The 24,492-nt window shown below is 39.2% G+C and overlaps 1 protein-coding gene across 6 annotated transcripts in view; it reads right to left on the bottom strand.

The window, feature by feature from the left end:
* The window catches only part of LOC108701460 (partitioning defective 3 homolog B), a 653,761-nt gene that overhangs the window by 411,184 nt on the left and 218,085 nt on the right, over window positions 1-24,492 (bottom strand). For all 6 annotated transcript variants that reach the window (XM_018236176.2, XM_018236179.2, XM_041576955.1 and 3 more), the window contains exons 11-12: window positions 21,447-21,632; window positions 13,495-13,665 (exon numbers count right to left, since the gene is read on the bottom strand). In XM_018236176.2, coding sequence (XP_018091665.1) covers window positions 13,495-13,665; window positions 21,447-21,632 — 357 coding nt within the window. The remainder of the gene's footprint in view (window positions 1-13,494; window positions 13,666-21,446; window positions 21,633-24,492) is intronic.

Genomic DNA, 24,492 nt, shown 5'->3' with positions numbered 1-24,492 from the left:
ATTACGATTGAACTTCCAGCACACCATATTAAAATTAATTTCTCTTTAAGATAAGTTAAATTCAATCTAAGCCTCATTTTACATTCACCAAGAGTAAAAATACTATGGTGGAGGGATGGTGATTCATGCAGACAAATGCAGGTTGAGGATTTAAGTAGGGTTTTTCGATTTGGTCGCCCATAGTATTCAGATTACTACAACTACTTTAAGATGATTTATTGGTTTTCCATGTGGTGCAGCATGCCAGCTAATCTTTCCATATTAATTCAAATGCAACTTGTCATGCAGAAAAAATAGATCTCCAAAGACTGGTGCAGCTTACATAAAAATCATATACTTCTCTCTGCTATACATGTGTTAGACATACACTCATGCCAATAGCATAGAATGTAAAAGTTTGAGTGCATACAATAGTTAAAGGAGACATATAACTTTGAAATTCGAATATAAAAAGACCAATCGAAATCTATTAAAAAACAAATTGAAGTTTTTACCTTCGGATGAACAGGCTGTATTCGAAACGTTCAAATCTAAGTTTTAGCATTCGATCGAATTCAAATCAAAGTATTTGCCCCAAGAAAGTCTACCAAATGACTCCTAGGAGGTCCCCCATTGGCTAAAACAGCAATTCAGCAAGGTTTAGATAGCGAATGGTTGAAGTCAAAGTTTTAAAGAGACCGTACATGATAAATTTCGATATTCGAATAGTCAAATTATTTTCAAATTCGAATCAAATTTTGCCTATTCGATAGTCGAAGTACACAAAAATAGCTCAAAATTTGAATTTTTTTTACTTCAAATTTTCACTTTGACCCTTGATAAATCTGCCCCTAAGAGTATAATACACTGGAACATTTCTGTTTTGTTTTTCACACAAAATGTCTCCTTTAAAAATACATCAGTTTTTTTTTTGTTTGTTTTTTAAAAGACCTTAAAAAAAAAAATTCACACCAGACATAGAGATGATGCCACTTTGCTCAAACATCATCATACCATATTTTAGGCAGAAGCAACACCAATGGCATATACAAATTTCTGGGGAAATATAATGATATCTACTGTTTGCTGCAGGTTAAAAAAAAAGTCATCATATGTTATGCTTTCAATCAGGCGCAACATGCTACCCGTTGACTGATTTAATTATCTTGTCTCCAGTCACCGTTACCTTTCAACTACCTTTTTAAATTAAAGGGGAGATCTCAGGCATCCCTTTAAAGGACAGACTTGAATATAATGTCCTGCTGACTTGAATTGGACTGGCTATAAATGGCAGATTAGAAAACAGTGCTGTTTGAAGGTTCTCCCCTTTAAAATGAGGAATAATTTCAAAGGTTATACCAACTATTGTTACCTAGGAAAAAAGTGTGCTAAATACCGCATTAGCCATTGCTCTTATACATTTGGAATAAGATCTATTTGGTTGAAGAAGACCTTCTTTTCTAGAGAGTTTTTTAAAGAAAGCTTCCAATTTCAGTTACAGTGTTTCCTCAGCATATTGTTTTTTCTTTATAATATCACAGTGTGGCCAGCTGTTCAAAAGAAACCATTTTACTGGTTGCTATAAGTTACAAGACTTGATGCAAACTTTGCACTTTTAATTAAAGAACCCTTGTTTTTTTCCATGTTGTGGGATCTTTGACCACTATATCATATATTAGGGAAAGATTAAACTAAAATTACAGTATTAGTGATAGACAAATTTATTCACCAGGCATGGCTTCGCTTCGAATTTCCATATTTCGCCAACTGCAAAAGTGCAGCGAAAATTTGCAGTGGAAAAATTTGCTGCGACAAAAAACATAGTTGCTGATCAAAATTGTCGCACGCCAAAATTATTCGGATGACTTTAATGCATTTGGACAGTCACGCGTGTAAAAACTGTTGTGCGCATAAAAATAGTCGCAAATCAAAATTATTCGGACACCCATTGACTTTAATGCATTTGGACAAAAGCGTCACACGTATAAAAATTGTCGCTCGTGTCAAAATTGTTGCGCGTCAAAATAATTTTGACACCTACTGACTTCGGAGAGATTTGTCCATCACTAGATGGTATTAACAAATAAGGGCAATGGTCAACAAGGAGATTAATCACCTGCTACCAATCTCCTCTTCTATGGTTAACTATTCTCCTCCAAATGCTTTCTCACCAGTAGGGATGTAGCGAACTGTTCGCCGGCGAACTAGTTCGCGCGAACTTCGACTGTTCGCGTCCGCCGCAAGTTCGCGAACGTCGCGCGACGTTCGCCAATAGGCGTTCGCGTCAAAATCGGTCGCCCATTCGACCATTCGATCGCTAAAATCGAACGATTTTCGTTCGATTCGAACGAAAATCGTTCGATCGAACGATTAAAATCCTTCGATCGTTCGAATCGAACGATTTTCGGATGATCGAAGTTCGCGAACAGTTCGCGAACAGTTCGCAAATTATGCCGGTGTTCGCGAACGGCGTTCGCGAACACATCGGCGGCGGTTCGCTACATCCCTACTCACCAGCGATAAAGTGAAACGCTGCTGGTAACACCCATGTGATGCTTAAGTCTTCCGAAGTTGCCTAAAGTTTCCTCTTGAAGCGACTTCAGATGCAATGTAAGTCTTGAGAAACCTTGGGGCTATAAACAGTTAATTAAGGGCTATAACTGGCCCAAGGGTCTAAAGTTGGACAACCCTGTTCTAAATACTGGTTGATACAGATATTGGCAGTAAGGGAATGAAACGCACACAGTTTGCTGCAGGTCAAGTAACCTGGTAATTCAAATGTTTGCTTTTAAACAGCAGATCAGTAAATGCTACCTGTTGATTGGTAGCTTACAGATACTAGAACTCATGGTCAAAATTTGCACCTGTTTTTACATGATTCCCATTGTCTCCATTTTCTTTGATAAAAGTGACAGGGCTTCTGGTTTTGTGACAGAGATGATGTCTTTGCAATCAAATGACTTAGACAACACAAGTAATGCGCTTCACATTTGACCCTTTTTAAAATAATTTACACTACTTTATTTTTCTCAATAGCTTACCAATATTGTACATTTCAGGACAGCATTACTGTTTGAAACTTTGTTCAATAAAAACCTATGTAAGCAAACTCCTACAAGGTGTTTTTGAGAAGACAACATACAAACACAGTGTAAATAGTTAGAGATAAAGTGACAGCTCTGAGATAATTAAGTGATGGTTACTAAACTCAATTACCAATTACCTCCTTTTAATTTGGTTGCTTTTTGCAAGTTTGTATAAGCAAGTCTAATCAAAACATGTCACAATAGTTTAGATAAAGTGCTTACTACACACAAGATAAACACGTGTATACAGTAAGGCCAGACTGTATTTGCTATGCCGAGGTAACATGATACTAAGCCTGTAATAAACCTGGGCAGTTTAGAGTCCACGTTCTCATTTTTCAGATACTGAAACAGACTTTACACTTCAAGAATAACCATGCACATGATTTATTGTTTCATAAATTCATAATTGACCAGTAAACCCTAAATAATTAGACAGTTTTATTGTAGGCGAAACTATTTCTGGGCAGCAAATATCCTGTTTTATGTTTTAATTCTCTTAGTTGCCAGGGTTAGATTGGCTGAAGTTTCTGTTGGTTGCCAGGGTCAGATTGGCTGAGGTTTTGGTTGATGAGTTATTTCTTCATATACTACAGGAATCCCAACCTGAGGGCTAATAACGATCAACAATTATTGACTTGATTATTCTTTAAACGATGGCAGGGTGATTATAGAACATCATGTTCATATGGCTGTTGTATAAAGTGTCTGGAACAGATCTACGACACAAAGTTACACTTAAGCCTACAATATCTACACACCACTGTGTTATGGTAAACCCAATTGTGTTGTGATTGTTGATTAGGACTAGTAATAATCCAATGTTACAGAATGAACCATGTGAAACCCCAGAGAGTATTTAAGGAAGGCTGTGGGCTAAAAAAAAAAAAAAAAAAAATCTGCATCTCCTTCAGGATAAAAGGTGAATATTTTGAGCCGTCAGTCCCTCGGCACTTCTTAAATTTCCATTTCATGTTAATAGACTTAAGTTCTTCTTTACAGAACCAAAAAGTCTCCTGTAATATTTTTAATTGTAATTTTAGATTGTTGCCTTGTTACCTTACACATGTTTGAGTATTCCACTAGAGAGACAAGCATGTACATAGAGACGAGAAAGACAGATACCCAGATAAAACAAACACTGTTCTTTTTTTTTCATGATCTGCAACCTACCGCTTCACTGATCCATTTATGACTGCCATTAATGCATCTCTAGGGAGATGAATCACTTCTCAGTATAAATGGATAGATCTATTCCATCTACTGCTATTACATCTATTGCTCATATTTATGTATAGCGCATATCTACGTGTGGTTTATATTGTGTGCATTGGTTTACCACTCCCATCTATTACATTTGTTGTATATAAATGAAACCCAGTTTCAGCTACTAAGACTAACATATTGACAATGTGGAATCAGTAAGAGTTTACACCTAGCAAATAAGAAAGCACAATTATGAAGAGTAATTTTAATTTGAAATATTTTAAATAGTGATGGGCGAATCTGTCAAAACGCGATACGGCAATATATTTGCGAAACGCATTGAAGTCAATGGGCATCAAAATAATATTGACGCACAACAATTTCAACACAAGCAACAATTTTTATACGCGCGACTCTTTTGTCCTAATCTTTTGTCCAAATCAATTAAAGTCAAAGGGCGTTTGTGCGGCGTGACAATCTTTATGCGTGCTACAATTTCACAGCGAATTTTCCACTGCAAATTTTCACTGCAGTTTCGCAAAAACATTCGCGGATGGTAAAATTAGGAAATTCGCCGCAAATCTACTACTACTAAACTACATGTATCTATCTATCTATCTATCTATCTATCTATTACAATGCTACGCAATATGTTGGCGCTATATAAATACATGTTAATAATAAAATAAATAATATCTATCTATCTATCTATCTAGCTATAACCCCACCTGGTGCAAATAAAGCAGAAAGTCAAGAAAAAATAATGGAGCACCAACTACAATCCACTTATACTGGATGCCAAATAAAATTGAAAGTGTAGTTGGTGGAACAGACCAAGGTAGACGCAGAGTACACTTGACAAAGGGCATTTTTGCTCGAAACATGTTGTGTGAATAAAAAGATTTTTTGCAGCAAAGCTCTGCGTCTACCTTGGTCTGTTCCACCAACTACACTTTCAATTGAATGCTAGTACCAAGGACTAGGGATGTAGCGAACGTCGGAAAAAAAGTTCGCGAACATATTCGCGAACTTGCGCAAAAATGCGAGCGGTTCGCGAACGGTTCGCGAACCCCATAGACTTCAATGGGAAGGCGAACTTTAACATCTAGAAAAGACATTTCTGGCCAGAAAAATGATTTTAAAGTTGTTTAAAGGGTGCAACGACCTGGACAGTGGCATGCCAGAGGGGGATCAAGGGCAAAAATGTATCTGAAAAATCTGCCTGTGTGTGCTTGGAAGAGATAGTGTAGGGGGAGAGCTGTTAGTGATTTCAGGGACAGATGATAGTAAGCTTGCTGGCTAGTAATCTGCTTGATACTGCTCTGTATTGGAGGGACAGAAGTCTGCAGGGATTTGAGGGACATTTTAGCTTAGGTAGCTTTGCTGGCTAGTAATCTACTGTTCTCTTTAAACAACTGCCATACGTTGACCTTGTAGGCATTGTTTGCCCAGTTTTTTTGGACGCAGCCACTGAAGCACAGTTGCCAGAAAAAATATGCCATATAAATGCTGAAAATAGTCATTTTTTGCCATACGTTGACCTTGTAGACATTGTTTGCCCAGTTTTTTTTGGTTGCAGCCACTGAAGCACAGAGGCCAGAAAAAATTAAACCAGTAGGGTTTGCACCCTAGTTTGTAACGGTGGCGGAGGGAGGAGGAGGACGCTAAAGGACAGCTGTGTGTGGAGTCATGAGGCTTGAAGAGAAGGACAGCTGCATAGAAGTCAGAACAAGTCTTCCGGCGTGCAGTAACCCTCCGAGATCCACCCCTCATTCATTTTAATAAAGGTCAGGTAATCGACACTTTTGTGACCTAGGCGAGTTCTCTTCTCAGTTACAATCCCTCCTGCTGCACTGAAGGTCCTTTCTGAGAGCACACTTGAGGCTGGGCAAGACAAGAGGTTCATGGCAAATTGTGACAGCTCTGGCCACAGATCAAGCCTGCGCACCCAGTAGTCCAGGGGTTCATCGCTCCTCAGAGTGTCGATATCTGCAGTTAATGCCAGGTAGTCCGCTACCTGCCGGTCGAGGCGTTCTTTGAGGGTGGATCCAGAAGGGTTGTGGCGCTGCCTTGGACAGAAAAACATTTGCATGTCTGACGTTACAGACTGGCCAAAGGGCTTTGTCCTTGCAGGTGTGCTCGTGGCAGGATTACTGGCACCTCTGCCCCTGGAATGTTGATGAGTTCCTGAAGTGACATCACCCTTAAAAGCATTGTACAACATGTTTTGCAGGCTGGTTTGTAAATGCCGCATCTTTTCGGACTTGTGGTATGTTGGTAACATTTCTGACACTTTATGCTTGTACCGAGGGTCTAGTAGCGTTGCGACCCAGTACAGGTCCTTCTCCTTAAGCCTCTTGATACGGGGGTCCTTCAACAGGCATGACAGCATGAAAGACCCCATTCTCACAAGGTTGGATGCAGAGCTATCCATCTCCACTTCCTCATTATCAAGGACTGCATCATCCACGGTCTCCTCCCCCCAGCCACGTACAAGACCAGGGGTCCCCAAAAGGTCACCACTAGCCCCCTGGGAAGCCTGCTCCTGTTGGTCCTCCTCCTCCTCCTCCACAAAGCCACCTTCCTCCTCTGACTCCACTTCTGGCACCTCTCCCTGCGTTGCAGCAGGTGCCTGGGTTCGTTCTGGTGATTCCGACCAGAAATCGTGCGCTTCCAGCTCCTCGTCACGCTGGTCTACAGCCTCATCTGTCACTCGTCGCACGGCACGCTCCAGGAATAAAGCGAAGGGTATTAGGTCGCTGATGGTGCCTTCGGTGCGACTGACCATATTTGTCACCTCTTCAAAAGGTCGCATGAGCCTGCAGGCATCGCGCATAAGCACCCAGTAACGGGGGAAAAAAATCCCCAGCTGTGCAGATCCAGTCCTACCACCCAGTTCAAAAAGGTACTCGTTGACGGCCCTTTGTTGTTGCAGCAGACGTTCCAACATAAGGAGCGTTGAATTCCAGCGAGTCTGGCTGTCAGAAATCAAATGCCTGACTGGCATGTTGTAGCGCTGCTGAATGTCAGCAAGGCGTGCCATGGCTGTGTAGGAACGCCTGAAATGGGCCGACACCTTTCTGGACTGGGTGAGAACGTCCTGGAATCCTGGGTACTTGGAGACAAAACGTTGGACTATTAAATTTAACACATGTGCCATGCAGGGCACATGTGTTAAATTGCCTAGTCTCAACGCTGCCAACAGATTGCTTCCATTGTCACACACCACTTTTCCGATCTGCAGTTGGTGTGGGGTCAGCCACCGATCGGCCTGTGACTGCAGAGATGACAGGAGTACAGATCCGGTATGGTTTTTGCTTTCCAGGCACGTCATCCCCAAGACAGCGTGACAACGGCGTACCTGGCACGTCGAATAGCCTAGGGGGAGCTGGGGGTGCACAGGTGTGGAGGAGGAGAAGGAGGACCCAGCAGCAGAGTAAGAAGAAGAAGAAGACGAGGTAGAGAGCGATGGAGGAGTAGAGGTGGTGGCAGAACCGCGTGCAATCCGTGGCGGTGACACCAACTCCACTGTTGTTGTTGAGCTACCCATTCCCTGCTTCCCAGCCATTACCAAGTTCACCCAGTGGGCAGTGTAGGTGACATACCTGCCCTGACCATGCTTGGAGGACCATGCGTCAGTAGTCATATGGACCTTTGGCCCAACACTAAGTGACAGAGATGCGGTAACTTGGCTCTGCACATGTTGGTACAGGTGTGGTATTCCCTTTTTAGAAAAAAAATTGCGGCTGGGTACCTTCCACTGCGGTGTCCCAATTGCTACAAATTTGCGGAAGGCCTCAGAGTCCACCAGCTGGTATGGTAAAAGCTGGCGGGCTAAGAGTGCAGACAAGCCAGCTGTCAGACGCCGGGCAAGGGGGTGACAGTCAGACATTGGCTTCTTACGCTCAAACATGGCCTTCACAGAAACTTGGCTGGTGGCAGATGACTGGGAATGGGAACAGGTGGTCAAGGTGGAAGGCGGAGTGGAGGGTGGTTCAGACGGGTCAAGGAGAGCAGAGGTAGAGCAGTAAGATGCTGGACCAGAAGGAGTGTGGCTTTTAGTTTGCCTGTTGCCTTTGAGGTGTTGCTCCCAAAGTGCTTTGTGCTTGCCGCTCATGTGCCTTCGCATAGAAGTTGTACCTATGTGGCTGTTGGGCTTACCAAGGCTCAGTTTCTGACTGCAATCATTGCAAATTACAATGCTTTTGTCAGAGGCACACACATTAAAAAAATCCCACACTGCTGACTTTTTGGAAGTGTGCGATCTGGCGGTAACAGTAGAAGTTGGCGGAGTTGGCGGTATTGGCGGCAATGGCGGGTGCGTTGGCCGGCTGAACACAGGTGCCGATACATGTTGTTGCCCTACTGATCCCTGCGGGCTGTCCTCCCTGCTTCTTCTAAGTCTTATTCTCCTACTGCCTCTCTGACTCTCCGTCTCTCCATCTGAACTACCCTCCTCTTGCTCTCTTCTACTAGGCACCCACAAAACATCAATCTCCTCATCATCATTCTCCTCAGATGCATCAATTTCTTCTGACACATCACAGAAGGAAGCAGCAGCGGGGACCTCCTCCTCATCACTCATTATGTCCATCTCTATCGTGTTCTCTGCCAGAATTAAATCTGGTGTAAGGTCCTCATCTCCTTCATCTTCTTCTGGCAATAATGGTTGCGCATTACTCAGTTCAAGAAACTCATTGGAAAATAACTCCTCTGACCCCAGTGAAGAAGGGGCACCGGTGGTGGAGGAAGTGTTACGTGGGGTGGCCATAGCAGTGGAGGATGAGGAGGATGTTGTGGTAAAGTTAGAAACGGTAGAGGATGGGGTGTGCTGTGTAAGCCAGTCAACTACCTCTTCAGCATTTTGGGAGTTCAGGGTCATTGGCTTTTTAAAACTGGGCAATTTGCTAGGGCCACAGGATTGCATAGCAGCACGGCCCCTAGCACGGCCTCTGCGTGGCGGCCTGCCTTTGCCTGGCATTATTTTTAAAAAAACAACAACAACAACAAAAACTCAGTTGGTTTTTCTGGAAACGATAATACACACAGCTAGATGGCGGGTTGAAGAAAACACTGTGCAAATAATGCCTACAAGGTCAACGTATACACTACTACAGCGGTGGATACGGATTACGTAAAATATATGAATGCTGCTTGAAAAAAAGTAACTCAAGTGGTTTTTCTAGAGACGATAATATTATCAATATTTAGACAAAATGTGAACAAGCTCACACAGCTCGATGGCGGGTTGAAGAAAACAGTGTGCAAATAATGCCTACAAGGTCAACGTATACACTACTACAGCGGTGGATACGGATTACGTAAAATATATGAATGCTGCTTGAAAAAAAGTAACTCAAGTGGTTTTTCTAGAGACGATAATATTATCAATATTTAGACAAAATGTGAACAAGCTCACACAGCTCGATGGCGGGTTGAAGAAAACAGTGTGCAAATAATGCCTACAAGGTCAACGTATACACTACTACAGCGGTGGATACGGATTACGTAAAATATATGAATGCTGCTTGAAAAAAAGTAACTCAAGTGGTTTTTCTAGAGACGATAATATTATCAATATTTAGACAAAATGTGAACAAGCTCACACAGCTCGATGGCGGGTTGAAGAAAACAGTGTGCAAATAATGCCTACAAGGTCAACGTATACACTACTACAGCGGTGGATACGGATTACGTAAAATATATGAATGCTGCTTGAAAAAAAGTAACTCAAGTGGTTTTTCTAGAGACGATAATATTATCAATATTTAGACAAAATGTGAACAAGCTCACACAGCTCGATGGCGGGTTGAAGAAAACAGTGTGCAAATAATGCCTACAAGGCCAACGTATACACTACTACAGCGGTGGATACGGATTACGTAAAATATATGAATGCTGCTTGAAAAAAGTAACTCAAGTGGTTTTTCTAGAGACGATAATATTATCAATATTTAGACAAAATGTGAACAAGCTCACACAGCTCGATGGCGGGTTGAAGAAAACAGTGTGCAAATAATGCCTACAAGGTCAACGTATACACTACTACAGCGGTGGATACGGATTACGTAAAATATATGAATGCTGCTTGAAAAAAGTGACTCCGGTGTTTTTTCTGGAGACGGTAATATTATGGATATTTAGACAGAATGTGAACAAGGTCACACAGCTCGATGGCGGGTTGAAGAAAACAGTGTGCAAATAATGCCTACAAGGCCAACGTATACACTACTACAGCGGTGGATACGGATTACGTAAAATATATGAATGCTGCTTGAAAAAAGTGACTCCGGTGTTTTTTCTGGAGACGGTAATATTATGGATATTTAGACAGAATGTGAACAAGGTCACACAGCTCGATGGCGGGTTGAAGAAAACAGTGTGCAAATAATGCCTACAAGGCCAACGTATACACTACTACAGCGGTGGATACGGATTACGTAAAATATATGAATGCTGCTTGAAAAAAGTGACTCCGGTGTTTTTTCTGGAGACGGTAATATTATGGATATTTAGACAGAATGTGAACAAGGTCACACAGCTCGATGGCGGGTTGAAGAAAACAGTGTGCAAATAATGCCTACAAGGCCAACGTATACACTACTACAGCGGTGGATACGGATTACGTAAAATATATGAATGCTGCTTGAAAAAAGTGACTCCGGTGTTTTTTCTGGAGACGGTAATATTATGGATATTTAGACAGAATGTGAACAAGGTCACACAGCTCGATGGCGGGTTGAAGAAAACAGTGTGCAAATAATGCCTACAAGGCCAACGTATACACTACTACAGCGGTGGATACGGATTACGTAAAATATATTATGGCTGCTTGAAAAAAGTGACTCCGGTGTTTTTTCTGGAGACGGTAATATTATGGATATTTAGACAGAATGTGAACAAGGTCACACAGCTCGATGGCGGGTTGAAGAAAACAGTGTGCAAATAATGCCTACAAGGCCAACGTATACACTACTACAGCGGTGGATACGGATTACGTAAAATATATTATGGATGCTTGAAAAAAGTGACTCCGGTGTTTTTTCTGGAGACGGTAATATTATGGATATTTAGACAGAATGTGAACAAGGTCACACAGCTCGATGGCGGGTTGAAGAAAACAGTGTGCAAATAATGCCTACAGGGCAAATAATGCCTAAAAGGTCAACTTATACACTACTACAGCGGTAGTAAAATAAAAAAAAGTAAAATAAAAAAAAAATGAATATTAAAAAAAAAAAATTAAAGTTGGTGCTGCTGAACTACTAGGAGCAGCAGATTAGCACACCAGTCCCACTCCCCAACACTGCTAGACTAATAGCACTGGGCTCTTATAGTAGTAGTAGTAGTAGTAGTAGTAAAACAACAAAAAAATAAATAAAAGCAGTCCTTACAAGGACTACTGTTATTGCAGCAGTCAGCAGATGAGATCAGAAGCAGGACAGCTGCCCACTGCAGCTACATACAGAGCACTGCAGTAGAAGGTAGATTACTAGCCAGCAAAGCTACCTAAGCTTAAATGTCCCTCAAACCCCTGCAGACTTCTGTCCCTCCAATAACAGAGCAGTATCAAAACGATTACTAGCCAGCAAACTTTCAACTGTCCCTGAAATCACTAACAGGCAGCAGCTCTCTCCCTACACTATCTCTTCAGCACACACAGGCAGAGTGAAAAAACGCTGCAGGGCTTCGGTTTTTATAGGGAAGGGGAGTGGTCCAGGGGAGAGCTTCCTGATTGGCTGCCATGTACCTGCTGGTCTGGGGTGAGAGGGCAAAAAAAAGCGCCAACAATGGCGAACCCAAAATGGCGAACGTCGCGCGACGTTCGCGAACTTCCGGCGAGCGCGAACACCCGATGTTCGCGCGAACAAGTTCGCCGGCGAACAGTTCGCGACATCTCTACCAAGGACGGGGTACAGGAACTGACCATAAAGGTTACAAAAATTGAGGGGAGAAATACCACATCCAGTGGAAACAAAGAAGCTTCCACTGGATGCCAAATACTCAGTGACCTGTCAAGTGCCCCAACAATAGAATAATGGTCATTTATTGCATTCAATCATGACTTCTGGTATCTCCACACCAGATATGCTCTATGATAAGCAACAGAAGTTACAGCTCTGCATATACCAAGTGCTATAAGTGAATTCTTCTGCCTTAGATGCTCGATACGTTGGATATTACTATTAAGTTTGCCCTTATTGATATACAAGAAAATTAATTATTTCACTTCCGATGCATTATTCCAAGCAGAGCAGTGAATACAGATTCTGTATTTTATGAATTGAATAACATTTTAGAACTAAAAAAAAAAAAAAAAGTAGAGGGTGTGTGGCTTAATAGGTTATTCAGCCCTTCTCTTCCACAGGTGGCATCTAACATGCTTGATCTAGTTCTTTAAACCAGCTTTTGTTCATGTCCAATAAAAAAATAAAAAACAAATATTTATTGTAAAAATATGAATCTTAAAATAAAATCTGTTGTGCACATTAGCAATCTTTATGGCGTTAACCCCCTTCTAAGACATCTAAGGGAGGCATGGAGGGAATAACATCTAGTACCATCATGTAAGGATCAGTAATACTATATACCCATAAGGGAACTGAGCTTTGATCACTGGAAGAATATGCACTTGCTGACTCCTATTAAATAGTTCAGCATGTTTGTGGTTAGTGGGTAAACAAGGGTGATATTTCATCCCTTGTGCATGCATTGTAGCTATGTTTAGCATTATCATTGTCATGTACAGAAAAAAGTCTGAGATTCATCAAGTGCTTATGAGGAATAACCCAAACTTGGTTCCAACAGATTTAGGATTTGCTACGAACACATTTCTTTACCATTCCTTCAATAAACACTATAAGCTACTGCCATGAGCGGTGCTATGTCTTTTAGCTTGCTAAATTCTGATTTCTCCAAAGCCACACCTTTTTTCTCATTTTAGATTGTAAGCTGTAATAAGCGTGCCCCTCCAAACCTCTGCCTTTGTTCAATATTTATATTTGGGACCTTTACCTCTTGTATTGGTTATTGGTGGTCTCTATGTGTTTTCCTGGACGTTTAATGTATACAGCCATTCATTGGAGAACACTGTGAAATATGTTGGCGTTTTATAAATACAATAATAATAATAATTTATATGTAGTTTGCCAAACGAGGAAGCAGATAGATGAGAAACATAGCAACAGAAGTGCCTGCCTAATTGGTAGACACCAAAATGTACCTCCATTTGCCAATCCAGTCTACGAAGGATAACCAGCTGTATCATGCCACGGATATTTCCCTCCATAGACATAGACCTCCTTAGTGTTTCCATAGCTTCTCGATTTGACTTTCCCAATAAGCTTTCTCCATTTACAGCAACCAGCTGGTCATTTACTCTTAGACGGCCATCCTGTAAAATAAGTTAAGAATTTTAAGGTGAGCACAGGAAGAAAATATTGTGAATGTTGATGACAGATACTTCTAAAAGGGCCAGAAAAATAAGGCATCAATCCGAATACAACTTTTTCTTTACTCAATTGCTGATAGTAATAGACATGCTGCTCAAAGACCCCATGATCTTATCAAAGTCCAAGCATAGGAATTATGTCTAAATTCTTGAAATTCAAAAGGGATTTTTTTTTTTTTTTTTAATTTTCATCTTGGATATGGATTTTCAAAAAAGATGGACTATTATGCCATACGAAGTCTGCCTCTGCAAATTGAGAAGTGTGTTTCTGCATAAGTGTATGCATTCTTCTGGGATTACAGTAAGCCATATACTTACATTTGACTCATTTTAAAGTTCAAACTCCAAAAAAACTGAAAATCAGAAAGCAAAGTATAAAGATAATCCTAGGTGCAACACAGTGCAAAATCTGCCATATTTTGATGGATTTAGATAAACATTTATATTGAATTGACATATGAACTGAGGCTTTAGCAGCTGACTTAGAACATCCTATTTTTAGTATTTATTTATTAAGGTTTAGCATATTCAGCATTAAGTAGAAAACATAATGGCACAGTTGATATTTTGAAAGGAAAAGAAAGCTACATTCAAACCCAGTGAAATAAAGGACAATAAAACTCTAATGTGGAGCTGCAGAAATGTCTATAAAAAAAGCAATAAAATATTTAAAAATGACTGCATTTTGAATATGTAACATCATTGTACTTTTGCAGTGAGCTTCGGAATATTTTTTTGTTGTTGGTGGTGGTGAATTTTCCAGTTCCTCTTTGCTGCTTATTTACAAATAACTGAAATGGCAATTTACTGTGATCATTGCTTTCCCTAGAGGAAACTGTATGGTCCATCATGCTCTGCACTGATTTAATTTGAGTTCTGCTATATTGCATTTTTTAATGAAGTGAAAGGGAGCAGAACACCATTTGTTTAAATGAGCTTCCAATGATATTGAAAACATATTCATTCAATGAAATGCTTATGAATAGAACTATGAAAATGAATGTAGCAGATTTATGCTTTGTCAGGCTGTCTGCAAAGTCAATATACAGGCCCTGCCAATACCTTCATCAAATCAGTTCTCTTCAGCCCTAATCTGACGATGACCTTAGTTAATTAAAACTATGCGACTAGGATAGTACATCATAAATGTCCTATTAAACCAGCCCTGGTGCTAATCCATTTCAGCAGAAAGCCCAATTCCCACCAATGATCATATTTCAGAGCAGCATGAGTGCTTCAAGATCAATCACTGGATTGTTACAAAGTCAGCTCAGCACCATTATACGGGAACATTAACAGGAGTACAAAAGAGGTGAGTGAAAATGAAAGGTGATGCTCTCCAATCTCATTGCTGTCCTAAAGAGATGATGTACTCAAGTTTCTATTTCTCTCTCCACCTGGAAAAGATGTGTCTCTGCACAGAATGAGGGGTAAGGTACAGATACATCACAATGAAATGCTTTCACAAATGCCTTTAATCTCCATTATACCAAAAAAATATGAAATCTCTGGTCCTCTAATTAAAAAACTGCAGCTACAGACAACTGATCTTTGAACTAACCTGCAAACCCATCTCCTCAGGTGATTCATACAGTATCTCAACCAATACAAACAGATATTGACCAGGAAATGAGATGGGAGTTACTGTAGTTTAACATAGGAAGGGTTTGGAACAGATTATTGGTGTAGCTCGATATAAAAGGGGCTTGAATTGAATGGATCAGTTCCTGAAATTCATATTATAAATATAAAACACATTTAACAAATAAATTCTATAAAAGGTGAGTAAATAGATAAAAATATACATTTAAATGTATCTGCCTTTTCTTTTACTTTAGCATACATTGCATTTTAGTTGTTTAGTTAACTTTTATAAACTACAGCAGATTGCAGTTTATGAAGGCCTATTCCAAATTTTGTCCATACATAGGCAGATACTGTAGCTGTAAATTTTCCAATAAGATGTCAACAGATATAAACAGACCAATAAGATGTCTCTCAACATTTCTAGCTGGAAACTACGACATTTTACATCACTCTAACCATCCACTTAATTCAAGCCCAGTTATACTGAGCCTCACCAATGATCTGACCCACACCTTGCCTTCTTTCAGCCATATCTTACATCTTTTGAATTGCTGCCGTAATAAGGAAAATAAAAATATATTTCTAAGAAAGGCAAAGAAAAAGATCTTTCTTCAAACAAGTCCTCCAGGACATAAGTTATGACATCTGCAAGCTATTCTGCAAGAAGCAAACATAGTGCTGTAGGGTTAGGGCAGATGATCAGTCACATTGTCAGTCTCAACATTTGCTATACCATGCAATTTAAATCCATGGAGTATCTAGTGCAGATCTCAATTATGAATCCATCCAACACTTGATAAAGGGCCTAACCTGAAACATGAAGTGTGCTTTCTACCTCCTCAATAAAAAAAACTTTGCAGTCTAGTCTACTGCCATGGCCTTGTCCTACATCTTTGCTAGTTACTGATGGACTCTGCAAGTCTCATAAATATCCAGTCTTAGGCTGTTCATCTCAAGTTGAACTAAGTCTTCTACCATACAGAACCAACCGACACCTGTTGGCAGATACGAGGAACAGAATCTAAGAGCATTTAGTAGGCCACAGATACACCTGCAACAGTCAATCTTTTTTTCAAGGAACCCTTTAAACTCAAGAGTATGCTTAACAAGTGAAAATTCTCTATGTTAATAGGAAAACAAACACATGATTTTAATCTAAAAGGTCATGAAAAATAATTTTTTTATAAATAGAATTGTGTTTGTGGAAAAAATATACATACTAAAAACACAGTCTTTAATTATGACCCTACTGGAACAACATGTGATTTTGTCCAGTTTATATAACTTTGGGATGTATTCATTTGCAAAAGGAGTGTCTACTTTAAAAGCACACCAAGGCTGCTTGAAATTCCGTTCACGACATAGATATTGTACATATATCTTCAGACCCAAAAGGGTTATGAACTAGATGATTTCATTCTTGTCGCAGCTGTGCAATGTAAAACCTCAGTTCAGTGGAAAGCTGTATGTATATTAACCTTAACATCTTTGGTATCAATAATAACTAAGACACATAGAAGATGAAGCTGTACAAAGTGCTTTGCGAAGAGATCCAACTGACAGCTTTAAAGTGAGTGAAAAATGACAAAATCTTTAGAAGCAGAGCGCAAATACCGCTACAGCAATAGTGATGTAGATAAGCTACTAGAAACAAAAGCTATAAAAATATTTGACATTTAGTAGGGCAGTAGTGGTCAGCTTACAAACTGCTTCATTTCCAGGCAATACCCCTTGGAACCAAAACAGTGATAAAAAAATCTTATTACAATGTCAGTAGCAGGCAGACTAATGATGCACAGATTCTATAATACTGAATAATCCAAAAATTCACATGCAAATCTAGTACCTGTATTGCCTTCCATCCAAATTTATGACAATTTCTACACCTTCATGAGATACAAATTTGCCAATTATCATACAAACATCTCCTTACTTGGAGAAGACATCTCCAGTCCTTTCCATAAAGGCTCCTGTAAGACTAGATATTGCTGTCCAACAAAATAATCATATTTCAAACTGATCATTCCACATATCTGGAAAATGGAATCATTACTAGTTAGGACTAAAGGCTACTAGGTGTCATGCTAGGCACTGTGTTAAAAATCGAAATACACAGGCTAAGACTTGGCGTGACCAATATTTCACCAGTTAATCTCTGGTACCAGTTGTAAGCAAAAATACATGATAAAAAACTGCTTGCAATCAGAATTATTTGCCATTATACTGTAACAATGAATAGCGGACAGTGTAGGAAATAATGTGCTCATCTATATCTCTATATAAGTAGGATTAGTAGAACAATGCAGTGCATCACACATATTGTCATATACAGGTATGAGTTCTGGAAACCTGTTTTCCAGAAACCTCTGAATTATAGGAAGGTTGTCTCCCATAGACTCCATTCTACCCAAAATAATTCACATTTTTAAAATGATTTCCTTTTTCTCTATAATCCAACAGTATCATGTACATTCTCCCAACTAAGATATAATTAATCCTTAGTGGTAAAACAAACCTGTTGAGTTTAATTCATGTTTAAAAAATTTTTTAGTAGCCTTAAGGTATGGAGACCCAAATTACAGAAAGATCCATTATCCGGAAAAACCCAGGCCCTGAGAATTCTGGATAATAGGTCCCATACCTGTACAAAAATGTTTTCCTTTTAACATGTGTAGCATAATGGCCATCTACATAAGCAGCATAGGGGTCCTACTTTTATCACAAGGTAAAACATTTCATGAAACTTAAGGGGTGATCAGCATAACATTTCGACCACATAGGAAACTGACTACAACAACCCACAAAGAGCCAAACTGAATTGAAAATAGATACAGGCAGAGTACAAAAAAGAGTAAGAATAGCAAAACAGATCTGAATAGAAGCATTTGTGATTTAATGGCACCTGAAGACTCTGACAGTTCAGTGCATCATGGAAATGAAATTGTCTGAGTCCGAGTCATTGCAGCCATGATACTTATGAAAAGTACTGAGTTCTCCTGTGCCCTGTGGTTTATAGATAATAGGGGGAATTTACTCTTCTGTCAGGACAGTAATGGGAAATATAGGAAAGGGGTCTCACATTTATGTGAGCAATTTGTAGAGTCGATTCTGGACAGGCCAGCTGTGATAAAGACTTTTAAAAGGCTATTTGGCTGACAGCCAGGTGACCACTGATCTCGACTTTTCATTTTAACTAGCATGTAATGCTTTTCCCTGAAGTATGTAAACTGGTTAAACAGATATTTTCATTTTGGCTTTTTCTTTTTGTTCACATGTAAAGCAGTGCAAAACCTGATGTTGCTACTCCAGCAACACATAGCACACACAATCTAACGTGAGATTTCATTCGATTCCTTTGTTCAGTGGCATCTTCCAAGTTATATTTATATTTTACGTGTTAGAGAGCTCTCTGTAGTGTTAAAAGACAGACATGCTTTCCACTAAGTTAATATAGGGCCTAATGTCATCAACAGATGACTTATTTTGCTGTTGAGTAATGGGAGTCTATTAACATCATACTGTAATCTGTAACTATGTCATTTTCCTTGCCTGCTCTCTTTTCAGAGTGATACACGAGCCTCAGAATTTTCATTGTGTCGCACTGCTCAGCCAAGAGGCAAAGTGTAATAATGACTCCATCAGTCCAACTGGACGACCAAATGAAAACACTTACTTCATAAAAAGACTAGTCTTGCACTGCAATTTTTGGACTACTTGTGCTTTTTGAGACCTAAATACAATGAAGGGCTTTGCCAAGGCTTTGCAATTATACCTTGATATACTGTATACAGGTATGGGATCCATTATCTGAAAACCTGTTATCCCGAACACTCCTGATTATGGGAAGGCTGTCTCCCTTAGATTCCATTTTATCCAAAAAATAAATTTTTTAATAAAATGATTTTTCTCTGTAATGATAAAACAGTACTTTGTACTTTTCCCAAACTAAGAAATAATTAAAAAGTTATAAGTAAGTAAGTAAGTTGGAAGCAAAACCAACCTATTGGGTTTATTTAATTTTTAAATGATTTTATTGTAGGCTTAAGGTATGAAGGTCCAAATTAAGGGAAGATCCATTATCTGGAAAACCCAAGGTCCCAAGCATTCTGGAGAACAGGTCCCATACTGGTATTATTTTAGTGGTTCTTACTTCTTTCTTTATACATCATGCCTATGGTTTTGTCAGTTACCTGGACCATTGACTGAATATTCAGTTAAAACAATGGATACCTTTCAAAGCAAATTATAATGACTGTGCCAAATTTTATCCAATTTATCCAAAAAATTTAATTTTTAAGAAAAATATTTTCTTTTTCTCTGTAATGATATAACAGTACCATGTACTTGTTTTAAACTAAGATATACAGTAATTAATGTTTATTGGAAGCAAAACCAACCAATTAGATTTATTTAATTTTTAAATGATTTTATAGAAGGCTTAAGGTATGAAGATCCAAATTAAGGTCCTAAGTATTCTGAAGAACAGGTCCAATACCTGTATTATTTCAGTGGTTCTTTCTTTATACAGCATACCTATGGGTTTTTTTCAGTTTTCTGGTCCATTGCTGAATATTCAGTTAAAACAATGGATTCCTTTCAAAGCAAATTATAACAAATGTACCAAAATATTGAGTTAATAAATCCTTTTGAGTGGCTAAGCCTTGTATGTGTGATTTTCCCTGTGATACTTGGACAATTAAAAATATATTGTTTTAATAAATAAATAGCCACAGCCCCTTAAGTCAATTTTTTATTGAATGTACCATGGTAAGAATAGGGCACTATGTCCTGGTTATTTGATTGAAGTACCTTTGGCAAGCCAAAAAGGAAATAAAAAAGTTTTGGATGGAATGCATCAACATTCCTTGAGATATTTTTCCTTTCATTGTCCTTGGTATTAAAAGCGCATGTCATGTTACAGAATGGTGAATAAAAGATACAAGGCGACTGACACAGGATCAGCTGTGATTGATGTTGTGGCAAGTCATTTAACATAGGTTAGAAATTTGCTTTTCTGTAGTTTAATGGCAGGACTGCCTGACTCAGCAGGCTGGGGCTAGATGAAAAACATTAGCATAAACAGAATGCAAATGTTTGTAACAGAGATGACAAAATCTGCTGAGATAGTGAGAAGCAATGAAAATAGGATAAATATCAATAATGAAACATTTGACTAGATCCCAGGGAAGTGTATTGGGTACTGACTTTATATAGCAGTGGTATGGCTATGAAACTATGTTTGCTGTAAACTACCCCTGTGCTTCTTCTCCAAAGCCGTGACATACATTGACTAGTGCACTGCACACTGAGATCTAAGTATGGGATCCTAGGGCCAAAAGCTCCAATCTGCCTTATTTGGCATAAAATATTGGTAGAGGAATCAGATAAAGATTGTGGACAAAAAGAGCAAACTGGTAATAGGCTATAGGAAATAGAGGCATCTTCTGCCTTGCATGAAAAAAAAAGATGGCCATAGACGTGCAGATTATGAGCCTATGTCAGGCGAACAATCGTCTTTGCCAATCTCCGACCTGCAACTAACTATTCAGATTAATATAAAGTAGTAAGAGAACAAATCACACAATGCTTAGGTCATTAATTGACAGACAGAAAACGTACGGAAGTTATGTCCGACAAATAGTAATGACAGTCACCCACTGACATTGTCATATAGACAATACATACATTAGCCAATATAAATCTTTTAACCTGTACGATCGTCTGAACGACCAGTTGCCATTGTACTGAAAATTGTACGAACCTTCGTTTTGTACAATGGTATCTTTGCATCTATGGCCATCTTAAGTGAGATTAACGTTTTCTCACTAGTTTGTTCTTTTCTCACATCATTTCATTTTCATTAATGGGAAAATGCAGGTTATGCAAAGATTCCATAGGTAAACGGTAACCTGAAAAGATCTTTTGAAGTTCTTGATAGCATATTTTTAAGTTCTGCAACTGTTCAGATTGGTTACAATGGCTCTTGCTATCTCTGAGCTCTGGGGTTTTTTTTAATGAGAAAATGGCAGTTTGAGTGCACAACACACACATACCAAAGTTCATTAATGTCATAAAAAACAGACTTTCTTTGAGTGAAAATCATCTGTATGTACATATGCATTCAGGCCATAACATACCTTAAAGGCAGCACCTCCATGTATGATAGATTTAATAAAGATCCCGAGATCTGCGCCTGTTTCTCTGGACTTGTTTCCTTTCAGGCTTATTCCTAGTCCGGCTGAACCAGTATCATTCAGTGGTATCTCAAATGTCATTTGTGCCGTGTTGTCCGGGGGAAATACAAGATTTTCTGTCTCTCCCTTCTGTTAATCAAAAGAAATTGTATTACAGGGGAAAAAATATCTTAATTTTGTTTACAAAGGAGTATTGTATGGCATTAGCCAAAAAGAAGAATCAAAACAACATACAGTCACAATAACATTAATCCGCATATTTTAGCCATATTTGGACAAACAGGCGGTCTAACTTCCGAAATGTCTCATATTTCATTCAATAATTCTTAACTCTTTCTATCCAGTCTACGCCTCCACCGAGTTTACCATATAAAATTCCAGTCCGGAGATGTACCATTTCCAAAGCAGAGTTTCCAATTATAGAATAGGCACAATTTTAGAATTATATGCTACTGTATAATGACCAAAAGATAAAATGAGAGCAATTCACAATATTCACAAAGCAAATTTCATTAAAAAAAAAAGAACACATAACTCCCCTGCAAAACAGACTCCTGCTAAGAAAAGTCACAGCAAAGGGAAAGGGGTTGTATACTGGGAATCTAATGATCTACCTCACAAGGACCAAACATGGAGTAGCTTCAGTTTCCCTACCAGCCATGTACAATTTTTTCACAATTAAAACAATTGACAAAATTGACTGAATTCATTTAACAAGGTGGTATACGGTCTCTTCAAAGCAGACATTATAGTGTAACATTATTTAAAATACACAATGGCTTGTCCAACGTGACCATTTGTTTGGAAATATTATTTCAGGGCATGGATCTTGAGACTTTTGCTGTTAGTGAACTACAACTCCCTGCCTTTGGCTATGACAGTTTTTCAAAGCATAAATGTGTGAGGACAAGGACACATCCTGTTATTCTGTTTCCTTTGTTGTATTTGTTATCCCATAGCATATACCAGAGCACACAGAATCCTAAAGTTTTCCCAGTAGTTTCCTCTGCCGATCCTCCTACACTGAAAAAACAAAGTTAGGTTAATCAAAGCCTGATGAATCTGACACCAACCATGTTGTGTGAATGTAATAGGGACCTTACATTGCAAGTTAGACTTGGGCAGGGACTGATGTGAATAATTAACAATGTCTGCAAAGCGCAGTATATAAATAAAATATAATTATTAATAATGAAGCAAAATCAAAGAGTGCATGTCTGTGTTTAGCCAGTGGCAATGTCCCTTTTGGTTACAGAATGTTGGGAGCTTCTGTTCAGGAATTGGTTAGCCCAGCAGGTCAGCCCTTTTGGATCAGTTGCTCTGCCCATGCTAAGGGTCCCCTTAGGAAGCTTTTAGCCTCCTGTAATAGGAGATGTAATACAATACATATCACTACCTTTGATTAATTGAGGTTGAGGTTGCAATTGCTCATACCTTGCTGTGCACACAGTTTTACTAAGGAAAATCTGGTTACAGTAATTTTATTATTGCATTGAGCGACGACTAACATATAATAATAGTCCTGTAATTAAACTTCGCTCCAAGTAATGTTGCATTTCCTATGGATATTCTCAACCATAAATTTATTTCCAGAAAAATACCTACAGGCTTCAAATGGGGTTGTGGGGGGAATCACTCAAAAACACGTGCAGCTTTCCAGGACACAGTGACATTTGGAGAAACTGCTGGGTTTGTGTAGGTAGAAATCCAACCTGTTGCTTAAGATTAATTTCTGTCCACACATAATTTCTTGCTACTAACACCTCCCAACTGCTTTACACCAGCCTAACGTAAGCAAATCACACTTCTGCTTCCTACTACACACACAAGTGAAATAAGAATAAATTAATTTCTCTGCTAAAAGGTCAGGAATGATCATGGTAACCAGAGATGAATGACTTAAGTTTAAAAGTGTCCCTGAGGATCCCATCTATAGACCAGTAGGCCTTGAAAGCTGCTACATCTGTTTAATTGCTTTCCACTATGGAAACTTCTAACGTTGCTAGTTGATAATATGTTATGACAGCTGGCATTATTTGGCACGTTAACTTGAAACACATCCAAATTTAATGTACAGAGGGATTAATGTTGCACATCATAGGGCCCTAAAGGTGTATGATTATTTAATTATCTGGAAATTTGCCTTTCACTTGAGTTTTTCCTTTTTTTTTAATCTGGTACATGATATACTACTGAACATTCTGGAAATGTATTACTTTTAATACTTATCCAAACCTTAACAATGGATCTATAACTATATCAACCATGTAAATAGGGTGTAAAGTCTCTGGGGCATGGGAGCAAAGTGACCACTTCGCCAGTCAGATACACGTGCAGAACTAAAAAAATAATTCTCCCAAATGTCTACTAGGGATGTAGCGAACGTTGGAAAAAAAGTTCGCGAACATATTCGCGAACTTGCGCAAAAATGCGAGCGGTTCGCGAACGGTTCGCGAACCCCATAGACTTCAATGGGAAGGCGAACTTTAACATCTAGAAAAGACATTTCTGGCCAGAAAAATGATTTTAAAGTTGTTTAAAGGGTGCAACGACCTGGACAGTGGCATGCCAGAGGGGGATCAAGGGCAAAAATGTATCTGAAAAATCTGCCTGTGTGTGCTTGGAAGAGATAGTGTAGGGGGAGAGCTGTTAGTGATTTCAGGGACAGATGATAGTAAGCTTGCTGGCTAGTAATCTGCTTGATACTGCTCTGTATTGGAGGGACAGAAGTCTGCAGGGATTTGAGGGACATTTTAGCTTAGGTAGCTTTGCTGGCTAGTAATCTACTGTTCTCTTTAAACAACTGCCATACGTTGACCTTGTAGGCATTGTTTGCCCAGTTTTTTTGGACGCAGCCACTGAAGCACAGTTGCCAGAAAAAATATGCCATATAAATGCTGAAAATAGTAATTTTTCGCCATACGTTGACCTTGTAGACATTGTTTGCCCAGTTTTTTTGGACGCAGCCACTGAAGCACAGTTGCCAGAA

The sequence above is a fragment of the Xenopus laevis genome, chromosome 9_10L (assembly GCF_017654675.1).
Source record: "Xenopus laevis strain J_2021 chromosome 9_10L, Xenopus_laevis_v10.1, whole genome shotgun sequence".
Classification (NCBI taxonomy): Eukaryota; Metazoa; Chordata; class Amphibia; order Anura; family Pipidae; genus Xenopus; species Xenopus laevis.
This window is presented reverse-complemented; position numbering and strand designations above follow the sequence as displayed.